Source organism: Meleagris gallopavo, chromosome 20 (genome assembly GCF_905368555.1).
Source record: "Meleagris gallopavo chromosome 20, MGAL_WU_HG_1.1, whole genome shotgun sequence".
Classification (NCBI taxonomy): domain Eukaryota; kingdom Metazoa; phylum Chordata; class Aves; order Galliformes; family Phasianidae; genus Meleagris; species Meleagris gallopavo.
Window position 1 is genome coordinate 1,726,372 of NC_139423.1, and position 24,802 is coordinate 1,751,173.

Consider the following 24,802-nt stretch of genomic DNA (forward strand, 5'->3'; position numbering starts at 1 on the left):
GCTTGTGGTAAGATTCTCATATTTAGAATCTACTAGATTCAGAAAAAGTGCAGCGTGGCACATTTTCATGTTTGAATTTCCAAAAGCTGCCTCGCAGTTAAAGACAACAAATCCAGGAGAGGTTTGAATACTTCTCATATTCCTAATATACCACAGAAGAAATTTCTTCATCTTGGTCATCAGCCTCCAACGGCCTGGCAGGCTCTTCTATTTAACATTAACAGAATAATACCCAAAGAAAAACAATAAAACTTCCCAAAACTCCAGCAGCTGCAGCTTCTCAAAGACAGAAAAGCTTACACAGCTTCTCATCACAATTTCACATCTTACCTCACTGTATGAGTTTTTGTTTCAGCACACACACAGTATGAAGTTAGTGCTACTTTTCCGTAATTGATTTCTGATGGACACTGGGCCTACAATGTAGCTCTAAGCCAGAAGGAACATCAAACTGCTGGCACTGCCTATATTTGGTTCCTTAAAAGATGGAGAATGGGCACGTGGGTGAAAAGAAGAGGGCAGAACAAAGTAACAGTGAGAAAGAGAATGCACACTGTTTTACACTTTAAGGTAAACTTCTGCACCAAGGCCAAAAATTCGTCTGTGTCAGCAAGTCTGGATTGAAGAACTGAACAACCACACCAGTTGGCAATGTGAGTAATGCTCTCCAGCCTCCATGTTAGGCAAAGGACACGATGTCCTGCTGACACAAGCATCCAGAGAAAGCAGCAGTGTTTTTCCACTCCTGGTGTGGAGCCCAACTTTGAGAAGAGATTAAATACCACTAGTTTATGCAAAGCTCATCTTTTGGGGATGACAGACCACAAAGTCCTCATACAATGTCAGCAGATCACTAGGTTGAGTCAGGTAGACTCCAAATAACACTGCTATCTTCAGAAGAGTGAGATGCTAGCAAGAGGCATGCCTGGAGAGCTACCCATCAGCCTAGCCTTTACATATACTGCCCGTGTACATATGCTGTCACACAAATGGTGACCAGCCTCTACCAAATGCTGAACCACCCTGCACTGTTAGGCACTGTCACTCCTGCAGCACAGCATGAGCAAGTCCTCAAACGTCTACATACTGTCTAAGATCAAGACATTCTTAATACAGCTATAGAAGTGACTTAACTACGTTAGAAATTACACTACGTAATCACCTTTGCAGTGATTACAGCTTTAGATGGGAAGAGTTACTTACTTCAGTATTGACTGCACGAAGATAACTGCAGTTCCCAGAGATTCCCCAGTGAAGAAACAGATTGGGATTTCCTAAAGATCTGGACTTAGAGTAGAGATTCCAATAGAGCACTCCTGACTGTCAAGAGGAAAAAGGTGTCTGTCCTGGCAGTCTGAGTGAGATTTGGTACAGTGCAGTTCCAGCTGCATTAATTGAGAGCCGACCTGGACCCTTACAACCAGGGAACAAAGATATAGCAAACTGCATCACCTGGAAGTAGGGACAACAGGTGAAGATGCTGACCAGGCAGACCTCCAGCAAGCCATGGGGGAGACCTAACCTATCTCCATGATGCACATAAGGACAGTTAGGGTCAAGGCCATGGGAGAGAGGAGAACGATGGGCGCACTACAACTCCCCACCCATCTACGTGCACAAGCAAGAGGTCTTTCCTTTCTCACTAGCTAGCTTAAATCGCTCCTGGGGGAAGAGAGAAGTTATTCTGAAGATTTTCGACTTTACTAAAGATTGGGGTCAATCAGATGAATCAGGTCCTGAGATGACACGTCTGGGATGAGAAGACATCAAGCCTTTTATGAACTGCCAAAGCAGTTTCTGAAACCACCTCCAGTGCGGTTAAGACACACTCCTACTGTATTTATACCTGCATTAGTTGAAGACCTGTAAAACCAGTGGCATGGCAGGAAAATGCCCAGTTTGTCTTTTCAATGCAGAAGTAGTAACGCAATAGAGACGAGTCCTGGACACTAACCCACACTTGAGAAAAACATATTAGATGTCCTTTTGGTCAGCTATACAAACAAGTTTGCTGTGGTCTTGCTGGAGGTCATTCCATACCCCATCTGACCAGTTTCACGTAATGAGTTTAAAATGCAAACGGGATGAAAGAATACAGTTCTGTCCTGAAGGCCATGGGAGAACCACCTCTGGAGCAGTGCTGTAGTCAGCAGCTGTCCTTATAACCTACTTGCTCAAAAGATACATGCAAGGGAATAGATGTGGTTTTGATGTGCTGCTTTTTATGTCTGTGTCCAATTTGGAGAAAAGCACTAAGACAAATTATTTCAAGACAAAAGTTAACCTGAACAGCAGTCTGTAACACCTACTACATTCTTCTGTAGTCAGCATCCAAATAGTGTCAATGGTTGGACAGCATTAGCAATGTCTTCTGGGCTGTGGTGGAAATATGATGCTCAAGAGCACAGAACACTTGTAGCCCAGTGACCAGCAGACCACGTCTCTCCATTCTCAAAAGGCAAGACGTAACTGAATTTTATTTGGTCACTTTGGAGGTATGATACCTTACCGTCATAACTCCGAGGCCACAGATCCACCTACATTAATGAAGAAATTTATATTTCTTTGTAATATATGTTCATTGGCACTGATCTTTTTAATCAGGATTTTTCTTTTGCATGCTGCTCTGTCGGTACTTCAGTAAGAAAGTAAAAATAAATACAAGTTAAAGCAACAAGACAGCCAACAGAACCTGGAATCCCAGCTTCTGCCAGATGCTGTCACACTTCTACCAAACTCAGCCTTGATTAGTATATCTAATACACTGAATTACAGGTAGCAAAACTTGTCTAGTATCGTGGTACTAGCAGTTTCAGTGTTACGTTTTGCAATATCATTCCAGGGCAGTATTGAAATCCTTGTGCTTAACTGAACACTGCTTCTGAGATTTCAGATGGAGTAGTTCGGTCACAAATCTACACTTTATATATCCAGCAGAAGGGGATTCTGAGGATCTCAGTATTACGACTGCTTTCGGAGCAGCGCCCAGCAGCTCCAGACTTCAGAAGTAGCTGTGGTTATGCACTCCTGAGTTCTAAGCATGGTAACAAGTGCCCTCACCTCACCTCTCACCCTCTAGAAGAGAACTTTCTTCTGCTGGTGCTGTTCATTAGGCAGCATGCCAGTTGCCTAGAACCTAAGACAGAACATATTCCATGCACTGGACATAGAACATAGAACATATTGAATGCACTGCAGCAGATACAAAAGAGAATTCAATTGCATTTTCAGTTCAGAAGGATCAAAAGTTTATGGTAACACTACAGGTGAGGCAATAACAAAATTGAAGACCAGATTTTGAAGACTTTTCAATTTACAAATGAAGAGATCAGACATTCAGTAAATCCTGCAGCACTGTCATTCCAATCGCTGTGGTCTTGGCTGACCATACTGAGTGCAAAGTTCAGCACAGGCCCAAAACCACAAAGCTACTTCAAAACAATTCACCTGAGGCAAGCATATGTTGAAGCATCCACATGAAGCATCCACAAACATGCAGAGAACAAAGCTTTTTTCTTTTTTCTTTTTTTTTTTTTTTTTTTTTGCTCCAGGATCTCATTTGTGTTTTGAGGGCTGTCTTGTACATCACATGTAAAATAGTTATCACAAAAAACAAGTCCTACTAAGAGAAGGGACAAGAGAACTAGGCAAATCTGTATTAGCTGACTGTGCCTTGACCTTACCAACAGAACTGCATTTGCTTCTGTGTCCCTAGGCCCTGTGCATCTTGTATTTATAGTATCTATGGTTTGAAAGAGCAAAGCCTTATCAGCAAGACTGAAGATGGATCCTCTCGTCTGGTAGTTAAGGTTCTTTTACAGGAAGTAGGTGGAAGATCTGAACTTCATGTCAGTGAACAAACTGTACCTAGCAGTTAGTCAGGCAGTTAAACTGAACCTTCCCAGCAGTTAATCTCACTATTGAGCTATTTCAGGAAGCAGGCACCCTCACCAACTATGGCCTCAAAGCAGCTGCTATGCACTGGCACAACGCATGGCCAACTGCTCACACAGCCAAGGCAGGAGCATGCAGCCACCACATCTTCCCTCCTCCACTCAGATAATTGGGTATATCCAAGTTATATCCAAAACAGCTAATTGCAAGCAGTTTCAGCACAGCCGTGGTGTGGTTTCACAATACACAAACCAGTCTAACTAGCCAGCTGCTAGTAACTGTGACATGTCCCTTTGCCTTCCTTCCTCACGTTCATCCCTCCTTCGCACACTGCTGGCCCGGAGAAGTGAGCAGATGGAAAGCAGCATTCTGTGGTCAGGGTGGTTTTTTTGCTAGCTTACCTCCCTAAACTGCCTTACGATGGAGCACCAGCAGCCAGTGCTAACTTAAAAGGCAGCACAAACACAGCATGTGAAAGGAGGTGAAACTGGATCAGCCCTTTTAGCAGCAGCCCAAGGACAGACCGGCTCAGCAGTGCCATAAGCCAGACCGTGCACTTGTACTGCTCTGCTGCCCAGCCTTCATTGCCAGCTCCCCGTGACACTTACACTGGAAATCTGCTCCTGGGTGGGGCAAATTCAGGCACCCACACAGAAACGAAGAAGGAAATTTTAGCATCAGCTTGTCCAGAGTTCTCTTGTTTGAAGCAAGTCAAAGGCGCTGCTGCTGCTCAGCAGGGAGACCAGCACTGATTCACGTTCCCCAAGGCACCGTACTGAGCACTGTAACAGAGCTCTCTGACAGATACACACACTTAGGGAACTCTCTCTGATTCAGGTATCTTGACTGACATCTTTGAAACTGCAATTCTTCAGTGCCACACACACCTGTAACAACTCTCAATAAGGAGAATTACATTACTAAGAGTATCTCCCTACATGGAACACCACTTCATCCTGCCTTTAACAACTACTTGCTGCTTGTCAAGGCAGAAGACCAAGCTGTAACAACCACAGCTTTAATCAACAATGTTAACCTGAGATCTTCCCCTCTGTCACCAAAGATTTCCAGAAGCGCCCAAACGAAAAGCAGAGCTCACTTACGTGCAGAGAATGGATTGGTCCTCACGGTCTGCAAAAACAAGAATGAGCAGGGTTAGTTTTGCTTCTGTTATCCTGTAATTTGCAAGACAGTTTGTTTTCAATGAATATTTAGACAGTTCAACTTTTCAGCTTAACAATTTAAGGACAATCTCAAACTATTTTTAGTAAGATTCCTTCAATAAGTTTTCACACAACCTCTCAGCAAACGACACATCTGACATTCAGTTTGTGATGTCATAAAATCAAGATTTTGCTTTAAAGCAGAGTACGAAGGTTCTTAAACATTTTCAGACAAAGCTGACCTTACTCCTTTTGTTGTGTGCACCTTTTCAGAGATTCATGGGATAAAGAATTTAAAATACTAAGTATTAATCAAGAAACAAAACAGTTCAAGTACACAGTGCTAATGACCAGAAATAACTACTTGGAAATAGCACCAGCATCTCAAGCAAGCAGAAGCTTTCCCCTTTAGCTTTTTATTCTTTTTAATTAACATGCAAGCCTAAAGTGCTTCCATAATTCAGCTCATTCACTAAAGGCTTGTCAAAAGGACAGCCAGGGAAACACTGAACACAGCTGAGCTCTACAATACAGTGCAGCTTCTGTGACACCCGCTGCTGGGCTTACGACCTTTGGAAAGAACGCCTGAAGACAGGTCATACCCTGCAAGAGGTATTCCATAATTACAGGGTCTTTACAGAATATATTTCATCATGCACTCTATATTAAAAGTTCTGTAATCAAAACATTCAAGTATACCTGCAGAAAGTAAAGCACTGCATTGCAGTGAAGGATGTTCTCCTCCCTCTTCGTGCCCAAGTTTTGCAGTGAGTTCAACATTTCTTTCCATAAATTTCCAACAAAGTTTTGCTGCTTTTATACCTTCAGACATTCATCACTTACTCCAAAAGAACACAGCTGCCTCCTGAGAACTCAGACCTCCCACTTCACAATAACTCAAAGTCAAGCTTCATTTTATTTTCTGTGGACATAAAGCTATAAGCTGGGCCCTCCACTGACCTAACCCTAACCCAATCTCCTTGGCCATGAGCTGTGACGGAGCCCAGGAAGGGAACAGCCAGCAGCAGAACCACCACAGTTCCCTCCAGGCCACAGGTTTCAGTCCCACATAAGGAGCACACAGCCTCAGCTGCTGCAAGGCACCTTCCCCACGTGCCTGATTGATCTGAAGTACATCTGTATTTGTATGTACAACCTCAATACTTGTGACTATTTCTGGTGAGTGTGTAAGCCATTTTAGATAGTTTCAAAACAGGTCCAGAGAAACCATTCTTACACTGAGCTGTAAGGTACTGCTCAACTTTGCAGCCAGCATGAAACCAGGCACCTTACCTATGAGGTGAGCCAAGCTCAGGATGCTGTTGTGAAACAGCAGGTGTTGACACATAATTACAGCCTCAGCCAGCACTCAGGACCAGCAGGTGATCACACTTCCCCCAGAAGCTGCCCACATTCAGGAAGGCCTCGTGCTCAGCCTCCCCACTGCCCAGCAGCACAAACTCAGGCTGCAGAGCTGCTGCTGTGGGGACAAAGCAAGGGGCTGGGATCGGTGCAGTGCCAGGTATGTGTTCTGTCCCCTTCTCCCAGCCTTGCCAGTACTCATGTCAGCAGCAGCTGAGGGGGAACTGGGACAGCAGCCTGGTCACAGAGTTGTAGGTCCGTCCATGCACCTGAGCACAGAACTGCACAACTCACACAGGCAGGGGGAGAGCTGAGAGCCCCTTATGACAGCAGCTCCAAACTGCCTTCAGTATAGACAAAGCAGCCAAAGAAAGCAGAACATTGCTATTTTAATTAGTATATGAATAGAACATTTGAAGGACACGGATTCAAGGACTCCTGCAGGCAGATGCTGTGTTACAGCTATACCACAGGCCTGGGGCTGCACCACCAGCAAGTGGTGGACTTCTGTTTTCTCACTGAAAACATCAAAGCACACAAGGATTTGCACTGCAACCTCCTGTAACTGTGTGCTCAGAAAGAGCAAGAGATACCAGTGGTTCTCCTACCCATTGCACAGACAGCAACTGATATTCAAACAGTTCTGAATAGGAACAAAAGCCAGATTATTAGAAGGGGGAATGAAGGGATTCAAGAAGCGGTGGTACTCCTGACAGGAGTGCAGCAGCTCCTGCCCAGATGCACCAGAAGGAAGGCTGAAGGCTGTGACTGCAGGAAATAAAAGCTGGCTACAGGCAACAGCAGTGGGAGAACAGCAGAAATGTTAAGAGTGTGGTCTATAAAATTCTGTGTTCTTCTGGCATTGATAAAGGTCAGCTGCTCTTGCAAGCTCCATCACAAATAACTTTCAGGTATCAGCAGGAGACAGAGCCCAGAGCTCCTGCAGTCAGAAGGGCCTTGGGGCTGTCAGCTCCAAAGGGAAAGAGGAGCAGCTCTGACCCAGCCTGCCTCCAGGCAGCACAATGACTGGAGAACTTCACAGGCAGCTCCATGCCAGCACAGCCAAGGTAACAGCACAGCACAAGGCAGCTCCTCGCCTAGAGGAAACTGCAGAGTGAATGCAAAGTTAGTATCCGGAGTGCAAAGGTAGCATCTCCCTGCTGCAGTATTAGCAATGATGTTTTCTAAAGAGGTAATTCAGTTTTCCCTTTTTGTTTTCCCCAAAGTAACTTCTCCACAGTGCTGTCCCTGCAGTTTGTCGAAAAAGCTTCCTCTGAAGAACAGCTCTTTAGTTTATCACTTCTGCACCAGCCAGGAATACGGGCAGCATTTGCCTTGAAAACAAAACCAGTTTGACAGAAAGCAGTGAGCAGGGGTTACTGCTTTGTACATTTCACCTTTTACCACACAGAGCCCGTGCTCACAACAAGCAAGGCAGTATCAGTGAGTTTCTCATCCTAAAGATTATCTAAAAGTCCAGACAGCTGCAGGTATCCTACCCGTACCAGGAACCTCAGCACAAAACCTCTTCCATTTTCTACGTCCAGCAACCTGCACAGGCACAGATGTTACGAGGAAGCTGCCAAGCACTGCAGTCTGTTACTCCAAATTCATTTTCCTGTGTCCATCTGGACACAGCAAAGGGACTAAGAAAGAACAGTTATTTGCAGTTTGTTTGGTTTAGCTTTCCCCTCCCCAAATAAAGCAGTTTACTTAGCAGCTGGTCCCTTCCTAAAGCACCCTTAGAGCACTGGCTCGCATCTGTTTGGCTGCGTTTTGACAGAACCGAACTGCTGGGAACTCATCTGGGGCATGGAAGCACCACCACTTTTCTCATATTGTGCTTACATGTGAAAATATTTTCAGACTGTGCTGTTTTCTGTGATTCAATTTCAACATGAAGTGCAGCACTCAGCCCACAGAACAGATTATTATTATGACAAAGAATGAGATCTTCCATCCGTTGCAGTGAATTTAATAGCCTTTGCTCTTGTTTGTTTGTTTTTTTTTTTTTTTTTTAAAGCTGAAGTGGTTGTTCATGGAAACCTATAAACGTTATGAAAACAAATTTCCTTCTAAGTCTTGTGATTCTTAAAAACAGGCCCAAAACTATCATCTCTCCAGCAAGGTCTCCATGAGATAACATCTCACACCACCACGAGACAGAGACTTGCAGAAATATGCAGAGTAAACTCATGCAACAAATCCCATGGGGTATGCAGGCAAAATTCCAGGAGCAAAGAGCAGAACAAGTTTGGCTGTCAGTACCTCCAACCTTTACAGCAACTGAGACAGGGAACACAAATAAGTCACTCTCATCAATAGGAAGAGTAAGTTTGGCATTTCCACTGCTCCACAGACTTTCAGTCTGGAACAATGGATATTCTGGACAAAGGTACAATGCCTTTTGAGCATGTGATTTACCAGATCATTTTAGCAGGGAGAAGCATCTGCGAGACAGCTTCAGTAACGCTTTCTTCTATCAGTATCTGCCAGATAACTTCTGGTTTCTTTGGAAAATCCTCCCCTTCTGCTGCAGCAGCTCAGCTCCTGCCGTCCCAGCAGCCCTGGGTGCTGCTCTGCTCCCAGGTGGAGGCATCTCACTCATCAAAGGCACTCATTTAGCACAAAGTCAATTTAATTCAGATGGATACAGGGACAAGCATGCAGTATGAGGGGATGGAGAGCAAGCTGTTGACTCCGTTTGACCCACATCACAGGGCCAACCCTTTGTTATTAAACAAACAGTGAAGTCCCATGGGAATCTATCACTTCACTTCAGAGGGCTGCAGCTTGGATTTAAATATATCTCAAGGTCTCCAAACAGCACTGAAGGTCGTAACATTCAAGCTGCATGGAAAGCTTACTACAGTTTTTCTAATTAGAAATACAAGTTCCAAAATCACACAGAGCCTAAGAATAAAAACAAAATTTCATTATCTGCTTGCGAAATAGGCTTTCTACAAAATAACACGTCCTCCTGAATGGAGGAATTAGGAAGCACAAAGACAACACAGGCCGACATTAGCCTTAGGCTGAAGTTCCCCTACTGCTGGAGATAACCCGAGCTGCTGCCAATGTCTCTGCTTCCCCTGCCCACATCTCCCAGTCCACTCCACTTTGGACCAGCAACCAAACGTACAGACAAGTCCTGCCAGTTCAAGCAGCTGAGCCAACCAACGGAACTTCACTTTCAAGCTGCTCAGCACCCTGACCAGCTTGTACCACAGCACTGCTGCAATGAGTGCACAGAAAGGCGTGGAACCAGCCATCCCACCAGCAGCCCATGCACTGCACTCTCCAAAGCCACCACGACAGCTCAGTGCCCAGTGCTGTGCTGCTCCCAGCCAGAGGACTTGTGCCACCAGCTCCTCCATCCCAAGCATGTCTGCACTGCACATCAGGGGCTCATGCTAGCAGACATTTCATCCTACCAAAATAAATCTATAAAAGGAAAGAGAGCAGCCAGCACAACGCAGATGTGGCAACATAGCAGGTCTTTCCCTCTGGGAGCAGCTGATCGTTGCATCAGTTGCAAACACCAAAGCATTTAGAGTCTGGAGGCATCAGGCACCGACGCACTGGTATCACTATTGGGTCTCCTCTTCCCCCATCCAGAAGCTGACTCTCACTCCCAAGGCAAGAACCAAGTGCTGTGTTTAACACCTGACCGATGCAGGCTGCAGCCGTGGTAGGAGCCACCTTGTCCATGCTGAACAGATCCAACTCTGAAGCAAAGGAGAAACACCAGAATACAAGGACAAGAATCACAGCTCTGAAAGCTATTATTTCTCCTAAAGCCCCTACACTTACTTCACTCATCTCGCTGGGTGTGAGGACAACAGCTGGCACCTCCTCAAACAAAGCTGTTGCTTGGCTGCCAAACATTTGCGATATTTTCCTGTTTGAAAAATCTATCAATATAAACATTGGGATCTATTTTTAATACTTAATCAAAAGGTGTGAGAGTTTGGACAGAGAAGTGTTTTATTCCTCCCTTCCCTTCTCTCTCCAAGTTATAAAAGGATTATCCCCCCTACACACAGCAGCCCTAACAAACCCCTGCTAACTCTGGGTAAGGTTCCAGATGTGCATTAAACGCATTTGTTGGGTAATTGGTTCAGGCAGGATGTTCAGAAAAGCCACTGCTCAAATCTAGAGTCTGCCTACAAAGGAATGACTGTATTTTAACAGAGCAGCTTTTCTTAAAAGCATGCCTTAGTTCTGCTTTGCTCACACTATGGTCATTCATAAAGCGGTAGAAGATAATCAAGCAGAAAAGGAAGAATCTGTCTTCAAGTTTCCTAGAAATATTCACAAGCAGTAGCACTAAAGAACAGAAACCAAACTACAGAGCACAGCTTGTGAGCAAATGAAGCCCACCCCCTGCATCTGCCTTGCTCCAACTGCCCTTTCCTACACTGAAGGACAGCAGCTGCCCAGATCTGCCCTTCCCAACTCAATTCACAAGAAAGGAAGAGCCATCTGGGCACCCCCAGCAAACTGCCCAATAGAAAGCCAGGTTTTGAGCTATCATAACAACAAATACACACATTCAAAGCACTTCCATAGGCCTATTACCTGCTTTCACAATTAATGCGTCCCTCCCTGCTTTGAGATGACATTTAGTCACAGCCTTCACGCAAACCCTGCCTTGCTCTCCCTGCACCCTTTCCACAAGTCCTTTTAGCATTTAATCCTTATTAGGTAAGAACGTGAACAGAAGTGTGCCAAGATAGAATGGCTAACTCCAGAGAAGTGGTGAAAAGAGACAAAAATGAGTTTTAACCTTTCCCCAAGTGGTGTTAAAGACAAAACCACGGAGAGTTGCACATCCACCCTTCAGCCTGCAGGAACCTATAGACAGGGGAACCGCTCTCCTCTGCAGCTACATCGAGTGTCATCTCAGCACCAGACTCTTCCAGATGACCCATTCTAATGAACACTTCCTATTTCTTTCTCCAGAGCATATGATGGGGAAACAGAGGGATTTCAATTTTAGATAGTACTTAATATTCAGGTGCCACGGTCCATAAACAAAGAAAAGCCTGGTTACCTGGCTGATTCCCTTGTTTGTTGTGGATGTTGTGTTTGGAAGCTCTGCTGGTATTTGTCCTCTACTGTAGAGTAGCAGGCTCAAATATCAGACAGTTCCAAGAGATTTAAAAATTGAATTCCTGACAAGTTTTATGAAAAAATAAAACATCCACAGGGATTTTGCTGCTGAGTACTGATAGGATTGGGTCAGAAAGGAGACAGGTGGTCTGATAGTTTACCATTCTTGAACTTCAAGCTTCGAGTAACCTTTGAATAACCAAGTCCTACTGCACTGTTAAGCACAGGGAAGGATCTGGTTACAGAGATGAAGCATGCCTTTATATTTTGTGTTTATCACTAAAATGTTGCCTGGATACTCCATAAACTATCAAACGCTTTACACCACCAAGTGACTTGCAACAAACATCTCTAAAAGCATAACACAAGAAGACTGACAGGCACAAGTTTTTTGCTGAGTACCTATCTTACTGCAGAGCAAATACACCCCAATACTTCTGCTCCCTGAGATTCCTCCTGTAGCACTGCATACTCTACGTTTCACCTCTACTTTCAGTTGTGCAAGTTGTGCAACTCACTGAGTCAAGTGTTTGTCAGCGTACTTCTGCAGCCTCACAGTGCACAGGAATACGGTATTTTGCCAACAACAGCCCATTAAACATGCAGTGAATCTTTCAGAAAGCATGTCGTTTGCCAACGCTACAAAGCTGGCAGGTGAAGTTACAGCACCTCCATTTAAGCAGCCACTACAAACTTCTTCATGAACCTGAACCTCCACATGGCCAAAGGATCAGAAGAGATCCATCCACCAATGCCACAGGAGCCAAACCACACCTCAGGAGATAACTCACTCCAGGAAGTCTCAGGTAACTAAAACAAAACAAAACAGAGAGGCATCAGGGACATCACTAGGAAGAGTAGGAGAATCACAGTATTCTTCCACATACACACAGGTGCCACTGGAAGTTGGAAGTGATGTCTTCTCTTTAGGGAAGCAGGGATACACCTTGAAACTGCATTTACCCTTTTCTTCTTGCCTCGTCACCATCAGCTTAGTGACAACCCGTAAGTTCTTATCTCCAGGTTGAATTGCTTTGAAACTGAGATAGAGGTGAACTTGCAGAGATTCTCACTTGTCCTGAAATGCATAACACTGCAGTTTACCCTAAAAGATGAAGTTCTGGTGCACCTCTTCCCCCTCCTCCCCCCAGATACCAGTGGTTTTAAGATTAATTAACAACAGTGCTTGGTTTGTTTTTAGCAGTGCTCACACTTGTCCCACAGAACACAGGAACACCCCTGTGCCAGCTCAGACACCAGGCCACAAAGAATTCCAGCATAACTCCTCTTCCAGCACAACACCCTTCACTTCCAAGTGAAGACAGAACAGCATTGATATCTCTAAAACAATACTAATTCCCAATCTTGTCCGCTTACTGTTTCTGACATGGCACAGCACCAGACAGAACCAGGCTACAGGAGGGAGCACTGAGGCTGATGGTCAATTCCTGCCTCTTACTCCAAGGTGTGCTCAAGATGTGCCCAAGTCTTTCACAAAGGGCTGAGAAAGGATCTCTTTGCTATGAGGGTGAGCACATTGACAAAGGCACTGTGTGGATGTTTCTGCAAGTGGTGAAGTTTAAAAAAAAAAAAAAACACAACAAAAGCAGCAAAAAGCTGTGCTTCTGTACCTTATTCCAAAAGGTGCCAGATTTGAGGTAAATCACCACTGCCACACTTCAGTTCTGCTTGCTGACCGACTGCCTTATGCACTGAGTTGATTATTAAATGAAGCATGGCAGAGGTCAGGCAAACCCCAGCAGGGCTTACCCCATTGCTGGCTGGGTACGAGCACTTCTTGCACATCTCACAACCACACATCACTCACTCACCCCAGAGCTCAGGCTGCTGTACAAGTGGCCAACCTAACAGCACCCAGCCCTGGGATAACAAACCAAGCTAGAATTGAGATCATTTTAGAAGTTGAGTGTTAAGCATTTGCAATGTTAGCTTGAAATTACCCGAATTCCCAAATAAAAACTGTGACATTTACTTTGACTTGCTAGCCGGGGCTTAATCAGCAGAAAAGAAGAAAACAAATAGCTGCCAGACTGCATCCTGCCCACTTTGTGGGACCGTGGGCAGCTTCTCCATTATACATCAGAGAGAATTTTTTGTCTAGTCCTCACCAAGTTTGAAGAAGCTCAAACAATGTTTTCACAGTCAGTGTTCCAGCAGTTTTACTTATTTCCATTAAGAGAGACTCTTGTATGTTTAATTTAGAAGTTAAAATATATTTGCTAAACACATGAAGAGACAACACATTCCTTAACAGATCCAAACAAATATGCATTTATCCTATCTAATGGGAGGCCAAATGCAAGCAGCCCTTTGCAAGGGGTAGCTGCAGCTGAGCAGGATTGCAGCACACCGCTGGCCCTCGGCACGGGGCAGCCCAGGGACAGCCTGCAGGACAAGGGCTGCAGGCAGCAGGGATGGGACACAGCCACTGGCCTCCAGCAGCTCCTGTTTCTGCTTCCCAGCCACAGCAGTGAGAGGTCCCACCCCATCAGGACCAGGTTCTGGAGCTGCCAGGCCTCGCTTGTTCTGCTCTCAGCTCCTCACATGACACAGACAAGCTGCTCTCTGGCTCCCAATGAGCTTTCCCAGCAGAAACGAGCAACTCCTAAACCTTCTGCTGGGGCCATCCCTAAGCTTACTTCTCAGCGACATTTGCATACTGCTTAACAGTAACCTAAGATTAGTGGTAGCTGGCAGCCACAGGCTGAAAAGGGTTTATTTGGACTGCAGAGCGCTCAGCATAGCAGTGGTTTCTAATCTCCAGCAACCCCGCTTAAGTTGCTCTGCTTCCTTTGCAGCACAATTTTGTTTAGACAAAGATTACATTGTCAACTGAAACAATAACTCAAGGAGGTCCTTTGACAGTAATATCTGCCACTGAGGCTCACTAATTCACTTTTGCTCCTCTCCCTCCCAAACAATTAAGCAGGCACAAACCACTTAAGAGAACTGGCTGTGAACCAAGTGGGCTCTTCCCGAGTTATTCCATCCCGCCTGAACTCCACACGTTTGGAAAGAGAGCAAGCACAACAGCAGAGGACTTTGCTGGGCTTTCTGACTGTAACACAAAGTTGAGCAGTTGGGTTTTCATCCTCAGCCACAAGGGGACGGAACACAGCCCAGGAGCTCATCCCACACCAGTACAGTACCTGGGGTAAGTGGAGCTGAGCTCAATGCATGGTCTGGCAGCTGCTGGATTAAAGTTGTAGATGCTTCCCTAGTGAGTATTTTCTAGGATCCATAACAAGCCTTGTGAGGGGCTTCACCTCAGAATGTCTGATGTCTCAGATGCGGTGCATCTGCGGCTCTGCTCTCCAGCAGTGAAGTTGTTACTTTTAGAATCACTGACCACTATAACAAATACTAAACAGTGTCCTCAGAGAATATTTAAGAGCCACCGTTACTATCTTGTAAGATGTTTCCAGAGTGGATAGCTCAGGAGATGCCCCCCATTTCAAGGGCCAGCAGCCCCTAACAGCCAGCTGCAAGCAGAGCCCTGCCACGTCAGCACAGGTACAGCTCCAGCCATGGGTGCCTCTGCACGCAGGGCACAACTAAGTGCTGACTGAGCAAGACAGGAGTTCTGTCTCTGGTCTGTCACTCCAACGGCAGTTTTTCAACAAGCACAGAACTCCAGCAGCCCTACATCCTGAGACACGGGCTGCTACCAGTCAGCTGCACCGTTAAGAAATGTTTTCTCATTGTTCTGCTCCATCACTTGTGATTGCCAATTAACGACCCTTTGTTCTCGCATAGGAACAGAGGGGTGGGAGATGTGAGCACCATTCCCCCTCCCTGTGCCAGCTCAGATTTAGACTTGTTCTGTTTGACCTCAATTATCATTCCCATGCTGAACACAGTTTTGATAACTTCAGCTGTTCTTTAAATGTTTTCCTGACTTATTTCCTCTCCTCCCAAAGGAGGGAAAGGCTGGAGCAGCACAAAGCACTGAAGGTACAAATGTCAAGTTTGGGGCAGCAGTTTTAAGTTCAGGGCAGTGAAGTGTTTCCCAGTTTGATCCTATTCTCTGCTTTTTAACCACTGCTGGACAATGAATTTAGATTGCTACAGATCTGTTTCACCCCCACTAGCTCCTGCCAAAGCAGTGAGAGCTCCAGCACTACTGGAACAATTTCTTCCCTATCGTACACCTCAGGTGTGTGGCCTCTGCTGTGAGCCGAGGCACAGCCCTTCGTACTGGGCTATTTTTGCTGTCCTAAAAAAATAAATCAACATAAGCCAAGTATCATCCTGGCACCATTTTGCATTTTGCAGGCAAAAAAGCTACAAATGAGGGGCATGAATGCAAGCATGGGTTTATGGCTCTCCAGCAGTGACCCTGCCAAGCCACAGAAAGCAGAGAACAACGGATAAGATCAGCCACATAACCAATCTGTACGTACATGGTGGCCTTTCCTCACACTGCAGTTACTTCAGAGCCCGTGCTTATGATAATTACCAAAATTACATTTGAAAACTCACGTGGGTCGTTATCAGATGACCTCCTGTCCATTCAGATTCACTCACAGGTCAGTGCATTTGAGAGGCACGCTCTCTCCCTAAAAAACCTTACCGAGTCTTTACGTCCACATAACCTCACCTATGCACACACTCCTGGAAAGGCTGGCTCTGTGCTTTGGAGCAGGTTCCACCAACACGTTGGACAGACATCATGCATACCATACCTGCAGATCTGAAAGAGGATCTCAAAGAGACAGCAGCCAGCAGCTAACATCTGGTGCTGGGGCAGCTCTGTGCCAAACATCCCCACACAGCCACAGCGAGTAGGTCAGCGATTCCTTCTCCATGCTCAGAAATCTGGTGCTTGCAGTCTCACTTTCCTTTTCTTCTTTTGAGTTTCCTTGCACACACGAGCTGATGGCCTTGCCACCACTCTGAAAAAGCCCTGGAATAAAAGAACCCTGGTGCCCTGAGCATCCGGAAAGCCAGAAGCTTCCATTCAGCCAAATGCCTGAAAGCACCAAGGGCAGACAAGTGAATGGATGTAGATGGTGCCATCGCTCCTGGTTAGGAAGCTAGGAAAGCACTGAAAGCTTGCACTGAGATGCACTGATAATCATGTTGGTGATGAGAGCCTTGGCTTACTGGAGACAAAGAACAGAAGAACACTCACCACTCCTCTCCATTAGCTAAGAACTCACAGTTGCTCCTACTTCTTGTTTCTGTGCCAGAACACAGCAAGAACATTTAACAAATAGGAGGGTAGATTAAAAAGGAGCTACTGCAATTGCTACTGCTGGCAGTTCCAGCACGGCTGGACTCTTAGTTCAGCACTCCAGAGGAACGCAGACATGACTGACCAAAGAAATGACTGCAAAGCATGCATCACCAGCAGTGCTGCTACAACACGACGTGCTCTCATGAACACCATTCACTTAAGCCTTTGTTGCACCGAAGTAATATCTTCATTTGTGGCATCTGAAGGATAAAACAAATAATAAAAAAAAAAAGCAGAAAATAGTGTTCTATTTCACAACCACCCTGAAATAAAGTTTGATCTAAACTAAAACTGTGGAATAGAGTTTTACCAGAAGCAGGTGCTGGCTGAGTAATACGTACAAATGAATCATCTCACGAATGATTTCATAAGTTGGATGCACTTGCTCTTGAATTCCTGTCTGCCTGCTAGCACAGTCACAAACCAGCTATGAGCTCAGCCTGCTCGGCAGATCTTCAAGCTCTCATCATTGGGTTGCAGTATTGACCAGAAGGATCAGGCTGGTCTGTGCAACACGGAGCCTCGGGGGAAGGAGCAGGGAGAGTGCAAGAGTTCCTTCTTGAAGTTATGCCAAAAAAATTAACACAGTCAACCACTTCAAGTAACACTTCTAAGGAACTGAGAGTTAAGAAAACAGTCGTTCACTCTAAATACTATTATGTCTAATTAAGTTTGTAACCCTGAGGTTGAGCACCAATTAGAGCAGAGATCCAAACACATTTTGACACAGAAAAAGACAAAGGTTAAGAACTGTTGCCCAAGTACTGCAGTACTGAAGAACTTCAAACACTAATAAAGGTGAGAAAAAACACGTGGTAGCATACAACCTCATTCTAACAGCTAGCATCATTGAGTTTTATTCAATAATTGCTATTGACATCATCCAGAGATGTGCTAATATGGCACAAAGTCATCAAAACAGCCCCAGCTGAAGCAGATTTGATACCAAGGAACAAAGAGTTGAGGAGCAACAAAGTACTGCACAATAGGTTCAGCTGAAACAGCATTTCTCATTTTCCTTCAAATTCAGAAATAATGAGGCAGAAGACTGTTCCAGCATGATGGATTTCAGTTATTCTGCTTCAATTCTTCCTTTACGATTCTCCATCCCTCCCTCCAGCCATTAAAAATCATTTATATCACATTCCTATTGGGATACAAAGCGATCCCCATTTCCATGTTATTGTCACACAAATATCTGCATTCCACACCAGCCTGGCTGGATAAAAGGAAAACACAAAGCAGTGCAATGATAAGGAGACCCAGAAATCCTTCCCATCACATTTGCCAAGCACTTAGCTCTGCCACCCTGCACTCTGTGATGAGCTGGAGAACTCTGAGGTATCTTTTGATAACTCAAACAGGATATACTGTGAAAAACACCAGGAACATTAATTGCACATTTAACAGGTTTAGGTGCTGTTCCCATAATGGAGAATGCTAGCCAGACTCTTCTCTCTCACAGCAACCTGTCCCTGCCACCTCAATATTTAGTAATACACAGAAAAGAATTGCCACATTTTATTCTAAATTATTTCATACAATAAAAACACTTCCCAGAAGTATTTCAATGGGAATTAACTAAAGATATAGGTCAGTGTGCTATTTTACAGGGAGCAGCACTGGCAGTGCCAGCTCCTCCAGCACCCAGCGCTCCCTTCACCTATTGCACAGCTCCTGATAAAGCTCCCCTGGAACAGGATTAAAGGCAGTCTGAAAATACCAGTGCTAAATTAGGGCTCACCAAGACGTCCTCAGGGAAACGGGATAGAAAGTAGAGACTAAGCATAATTATACAAGAGTAATATTAGCAGGCAAGCAGGTCTTCAGCAACCAGAAGCAAACCAAGCTGGCCTTCAAACATCCTACAACGTATTTTTTCAGATTCAGTGAATAAAGAGGCATAAGAAGACAATGCCACACTTCCTCAAAAAGTACAGCAGGAGGAGAGAGCCTCGTATGGGAAGCACCAGAGAAAAGTTACGTCAGTACTGCCTGCACAATCAGGCCAAGCCTCTGCTGTCAAAAAAGCAAAAAAGATAGTCATAGAGGAATTACCAATCAGAATTCATTTCCTAAACAAAATCCTAGCTCCTATCCAAGTTTCAGCTGCTCACTGCCTGTCTGTTTCAGCAGTGCAGAGGAACATCAGCAAGTCTTACAAACTGCATTACCAAACAGAATTAAGGTCAGTGCTGTCACAGGGATTAGGATACAATTCCTTACGACCATGTCAACCGTCCAGCAGCTTTGAAAAGCTCTGCCTAGGATTCCTGAGTGAAGCACGCCAAGCCCAGCCCTCCGCATGAATGCATAGGATCTCTGGCTAGGGCCAAACAGCTTCAATAAGCCCGGAGCCCCTGGGTTACCTGTACTCACTGCTTCAACTTCACATTAAGAAGATGAAGAGAAAGCACAAGAGAAATCCACTAAATCACCTGTGAAGTAGCACTTAGCCTACCTCCACAGTGCTTTGAAAAATAATTAGTAGGGGAGGCAGAGGGGAAATCCAACATGTAAAGCAGAACTGCAGGTAATTACCTTCTGAGGTCAGGACAGCAGTAATGAGAGCTTCCGGAAGAGAAATCCGGGCTGCCATCACCAGAAGGAACCGAGTCCCGCCTGGCACCAACAGACTGCCTGCACTCAATTCTGACTGCAAGGCTTGCAGGAAAGTCAATGCTTATGAGATCAAGCAATCACTGAGATTTGCTTTTCCTTGCAAAGCTTGCCTCAAATCCTCAGCACATCACAGCTGCACCAGCGCTGAACTGGCCATCTGCAACACAGCCCTAAAAATGATTTTTCCACTTCCTTCTTTCTTGTATTGAATTAGTGTAAGCTATCACATCTCTCTGCAGATTACTATTTGCTCTCAGAAACGAGAAACCAGGCTTTCTGAGCATATTCTGCTTCCTCTGCTCTTTCCCGTCCCTCCCCTTTTGTCCTCCTCGATTTAACAAATACCAAAACGAATTCCAGCCCATTCTGCTTCCCACTGGAGGGCGAGATGAGAGCTGACCTGCGATGACAGCTCTCCCAAACAGGAAATTCTTCACGGGGATGAGCACAGCAGCAGCTTTATGGCTGGCAGTTTGCAGCACTCCCCACATACAGCCTTTTTGTAAGAGTGCTGTGAAGTGCAACACCCAGGGTATATCGCCAGCTTAACAAAATGGAGCACTTCAGCAATGTCTAAGGTGATGAGCACCTATTCAGACACAACCTATTCAGATGCACATGCATCACTTCTGTTTCTGTTGATCAAAAAAAAAAACCTTCTGCTTTCACAATTAAGTCTTTTTTTTTTTTTTTTGCTTAAGATAATATTAAACAAACCCTCAGCTCAGCAGAAATGTGAAGTCGATCTCTCATCATCTAAGCTCTGAATGAAAGGCACAGAAGGGCTAAACTACGAGTAGCAGTTTACTTGCTGCCCCTTACTACCAGCACACAGGAACTGTGTTGTAAGAAATCTGGTTGCTCACACACAGCTCGGGTCCAAGTATCCCGGTGATCAGCGTAAACACATTTCACCAACACCTGGAAAATTAGTAGCTATGATTACGAGAAAAGTAAACATGATTACACTGCACAAAATACCACTGAGCGGGCCAGGAAAATACAGCCAACCCACTTTCATTGACCTAAATTAATGGCTAAGGTATTCTCTAAGGTTATGGTCATATTATCCAACGAAACAGCATTCCTATGGCTTCAATCGCAGTTTTGAATCCTAATAATTAAATTCCAGAAGCCAAATACTGGACACAGTAGTCATCTATATCAAAAGAAACTAACTACATTAGCACAACAATTATTTCCAGTACTACTGAAATAACAACTCTCTACCCCCAATTCACTCTCCCTTTGCCATCCTATCTTCACCTCCCAAAGCAACTGCATGCACAAACAGGGATGGGAACTGCAGAAGGTTTGATAACCACATCAGCAACTGCTCAGAAAAGCACTGTCAGACTGTGCTTAAATAAGGCTGTGTTAGTGGAGACCACTGATGACTTCACCTGAAGTGCTGCAATGAAGACAGCTAGCTCTTGCTTAGAGACCTATTTCTACTAACCAAAAGCTTCCAGTACAAGTTTTCTGTTCCATCAGTTTATGACAAAGTCTAGAGCAAAATATAAGGAATAATTAGATTAAGGAAACTGTGAATTGTATCAACTCCTCAGCTATGAAGAAAAACCTAACTGTCCCTACCCAGTGACAGGCACATCCACACTTGGTCTCCTACTGCAAACTGGTAACCAAAAAATAAGTTGAATATTGTTACTGACTCCTACCATTAGGGTAAGTGCTGGTTGATACTCTGAGTGATCGGACAAATTGCAATTGTAGCTAAAGATAAACTGAGCTCCCTCAAGCACTGCTGTGTTTGCAGCTCCCACCTAGAGGCCCTGCAAGCCAAAGCCCAACACTGAGCAGCAGCGGAGCCACCCCTCCCTTCCACTTATCCCACTTCACACAAATGCTCACCAGGCATTCTCATCACAGCCCATGACTGCTTCACAAGAACACGAGAAGCCAGGCAAATCACCAATACAAATAGCCATGCCTCATACTTCAGGCAAATATCTCCAGAACTCTGTACTCCACCTTTCTCCTACAGCAGAGCAATGGCTGTAAACAATTCACTGAGGGCACTACAAAATCAGAAGCTGTGCTGCTTTTCCCCTTCCTCTGGAGGTCTCTTCTGACCTAACCCAATTAGGCAAGAACAACTTGCTAAAGTAAAATATTTGCCTACTGCCAATACCTATTCCTGAGCTCTTACTTATCCTTAGCCAAGGAATTGTGAAGGCAAACCATCAACAGAAAGTTCACTGCCCGATTGCAATCACTTGCTAAAATAACCAGGGAACAGTTCCATACAGACGAAGGATACTAGAAACACAGATTTAGTTAACCTTGAAGAAATCATTCTGTAATACACTGGTCCTGCTGCACAGCTCCCAACTATTTTTATTCTAATCCACGCCCTCATTCTTTTAAGAGAGAAAAAATTCACACTATCAAAATCACAAGGCAAGGAAGCACTGAAAGACGTTGAACAGAGATCTATCAGTATGAAAAGAAAACAAGACTGTACCTAAACACAGACTTTATATGAAAGCTTTTTTTTTAAACCTAGTTTCCCAAGTTCAGTACAAAATTTGTACATCCAGCAAGAAGTCCAGAGATACAAACTGGTACTGGTGAACAGACACAGAGAGCATCTGAGCCTTGAGAACTACTGATGTTGACTTACACTGTATGAGATGATCTCTGTCTCAAGAACCTGCCTCATCCTCAAATCACTAGATGTCTACAAATAAACTCCTTAATACAACCCCAAAGCCTGCACTTGTCTTCTAAGTAGGAAGACTCTGATCTGAGTTGCAAGAGGTTTATGTTGTGGTCAAGAGGCTGTAGCTTCTCTCCAAGACACCGTACAGCACAACACAGCACATTTTTCAGGCTTCTCTTTCCTGCTTGCCCTTCTCTAGATAGAGCAAGCTGGTGTTTCTGGATCAGTAAGGTATCCCCAGTGTAAGCCACCAACCAACGCAGACAGTACCACCCAACACTGCGTCAGAAGAGCAGCTGTACAAGTTTAATGCTTTTGCTTCTTTCAGCATACTTACAAGAGTGGTGTTTAATTCAATATGTTTATCTGCCAGATCTGAATTTTCCAAAGTTCAAAGTGCCCACCATGAAGTTGCTCCGCTTTGCTGCAGATACACCCCACACGAGTTTGGTGGAGAACCCTGCATCTTCAAGGTGAAGTATCTGGCTGTGTTTCACTGCCATTTCAGATTATTACTTCCAGTGGCCAAAATGTCACCATTTTTAAAGGAGCACAAAAACAATCCATTACACCTCAGCTTTTCTCTTTCGTTGCACTTTCTCATTCTCACTTCACTCAATGCCAGGGCACTTACAACTTTTGACATCAATCTTATCTCTTTTTCTTTTAGAAGGAAGTATTTCCATTACAACTTCCAGTGCCCCCAGCTGGCACAGCACACCTCCTGCTGGCATCCATCTGCTTCTGAGCCACAGTAAGGCAGACAAACACACCAGTGAGGGGTCAGGCTCCAAGTTACTTCTGCTCTAAAAGCTGAAGTCTCTAGGTAAGAGAGCATTCTTTTTTTTTTTTTTTTTTTTTTTTTGAGTACAAGAGGAAATAGAGATTGTGTTAAGAACTACAACAAAGCAGGAAAATAAACTGCTAAACTTCCAAAACTCGGGAGTTTTAGGTGCACTGAAGAGTTGAGACTCACTGAATGACCGTAAGAAAGGTTAACACCCTTACCTTGCAGCATGCATCTGTATGCAGACTCAGATATGGCATAAATGTGTGGTGGCATTTCGTGGCGCTTCTTCCCTCTGTACATCTCTATGATGTTCTCTGAGTAAATCGGGAGGTTCTTGTAGGGGTTTATAACTACGCAGAACAGCCCTGAATAGGTCTTAAAAAAAGAAAAGAGGTTTCCATTAATAAACACAGAATTGGATTAGAAACACAAGGAGCAAGACATTTTTCACAGGCTACACTGTATTTCTCTTAGAACAAAATTAAGGTCCTTTCTGCTGGAGAACTTTAAGTACGTGCTATACTCAGACCGCTGGCTTATAGTTCTATTAAAAAGCTCTTTAATTACCTGCATTAAAAGTCATTTAAAGATAATCAACGTAAATAAACACAGAAGTGGAACATCTGATCTCCTTCCCACAGATATTTAAGTCTCTTTTCTACTTACAAAGTTAAAGAATTAAGGGCACCTTTTGATGTTCTACTCCTTCAGTAACATGCCTGCTCAAAGTATTTTCATTTTTATACTTGGAAGAACTGGAATATTGATTTACCCTATAATCATCCTCTAAGAACAGTTAAATTAAAGGAAAAAAATCAAGAGCTTACAATAGAGAACAATGATTTTATGTATCACACAACACAGAGGAAAACAAATAATCAAATAATCAACTACTAAATATCTTCTGAGTTACTGCAGTGACACAGAACTACGCATGGTACTGAGAACCACTTGCGGAAGACCAGACTTTGAAGAAGCAAAGAGAGGACATCACATTCTTCACATATTCTTTAGCTGGGACTGCCAGTGGTTGATAAGGACAGAGAGCAGAGACTTTGTGCAAGAGCAAACCCCAGTTATTTAGGCTAATATATCATTATTCTATTATATAACTTGGATAAGGAAAAAGCCTATTATTCCCAACCACTATTCTTGCCATCCTGCTGTTTTCCTATGATGCCATGTCTTTCTTCTCCTGGAGATGCTGCTCCTTCCATTGTCCCCCTGCATCCTGCTCCCAGGGCAGCCCAGCAGCAGGCACTGCACAGCATCCTGCCACCTGCTTTTAGAGCTGGTACTGAACAGAAATCAGAGCTGCCATCATACCAAAACATTCAAGTACAATTTTTACACTGCTCCTTGAATTCACTCTTATTGAAGCATTTCTTTCTTACTGTTATTAAAATTGAGTACAAGCCATACATATAGGTCCACATTTCCATATGAATTAAGTATCAAGATGACTTTGGAACAGTTCAACCTCTGCTCTACAGAAGTTATCACACATAAGTAATATACATAAATATCAGCAGTGATACATATTAATACATAGAGATGGAAAATAATCAAGCCTCCCTTTGCCCAGTAGGAGGATATGCAAACATGGACTGGCTGCAAGGGCCTGCCTGAGTAACAAAGGCAAGGTAACAGAAAGACAACATTGTGCACTGCCAAAAGAAATGCCTTATCTCCCTGAACTGAGGCATCCAAGGCATCACAATGGTTCCCAGCCTTTCTAAACCCATCCCAAGCGATGTTTTCTTATGAAATGGAGATTAGTGGAGAGATTTTATTTTATACCAAGTTTTGGAAGCACATTTTAGCCATTAACACCATAAGCATCTTTAGTACCATGGGAACGTTAGCAAGAGAGACCAGCTGTCTTCTGACAGGAGCAGCAAGCATCTTTCTGG

The 24,802-nt window shown here is 44.3% G+C and overlaps 1 protein-coding gene across 4 annotated transcripts in view; it reads right to left on the minus strand.

Moving 5' to 3' along the window:
- Nucleotides 1-24,802, minus strand: part of MYH10 (myosin heavy chain 10) — a 91,221-nt gene that overhangs the window by 55,847 nt on the left and 10,572 nt on the right. For 3 of the 4 annotated variants that reach the window (XM_085240191.1, XM_085240190.1, XM_085240189.1), the window contains exons 2-3: nt 23,108-23,264; nt 4,998-5,025 (exon numbers count right to left, since the gene is read on the minus strand). In XM_085240191.1, the coding sequence (XP_085096317.1) occupies nt 4,998-5,025; nt 23,108-23,264 (185 nt within the window). Of the gene's footprint in view, nt 1-4,997; nt 5,026-23,107; nt 23,265-24,802 lie in introns of those variants that run through there. The other variant, XM_085240192.1, reaches the window with a different exon arrangement.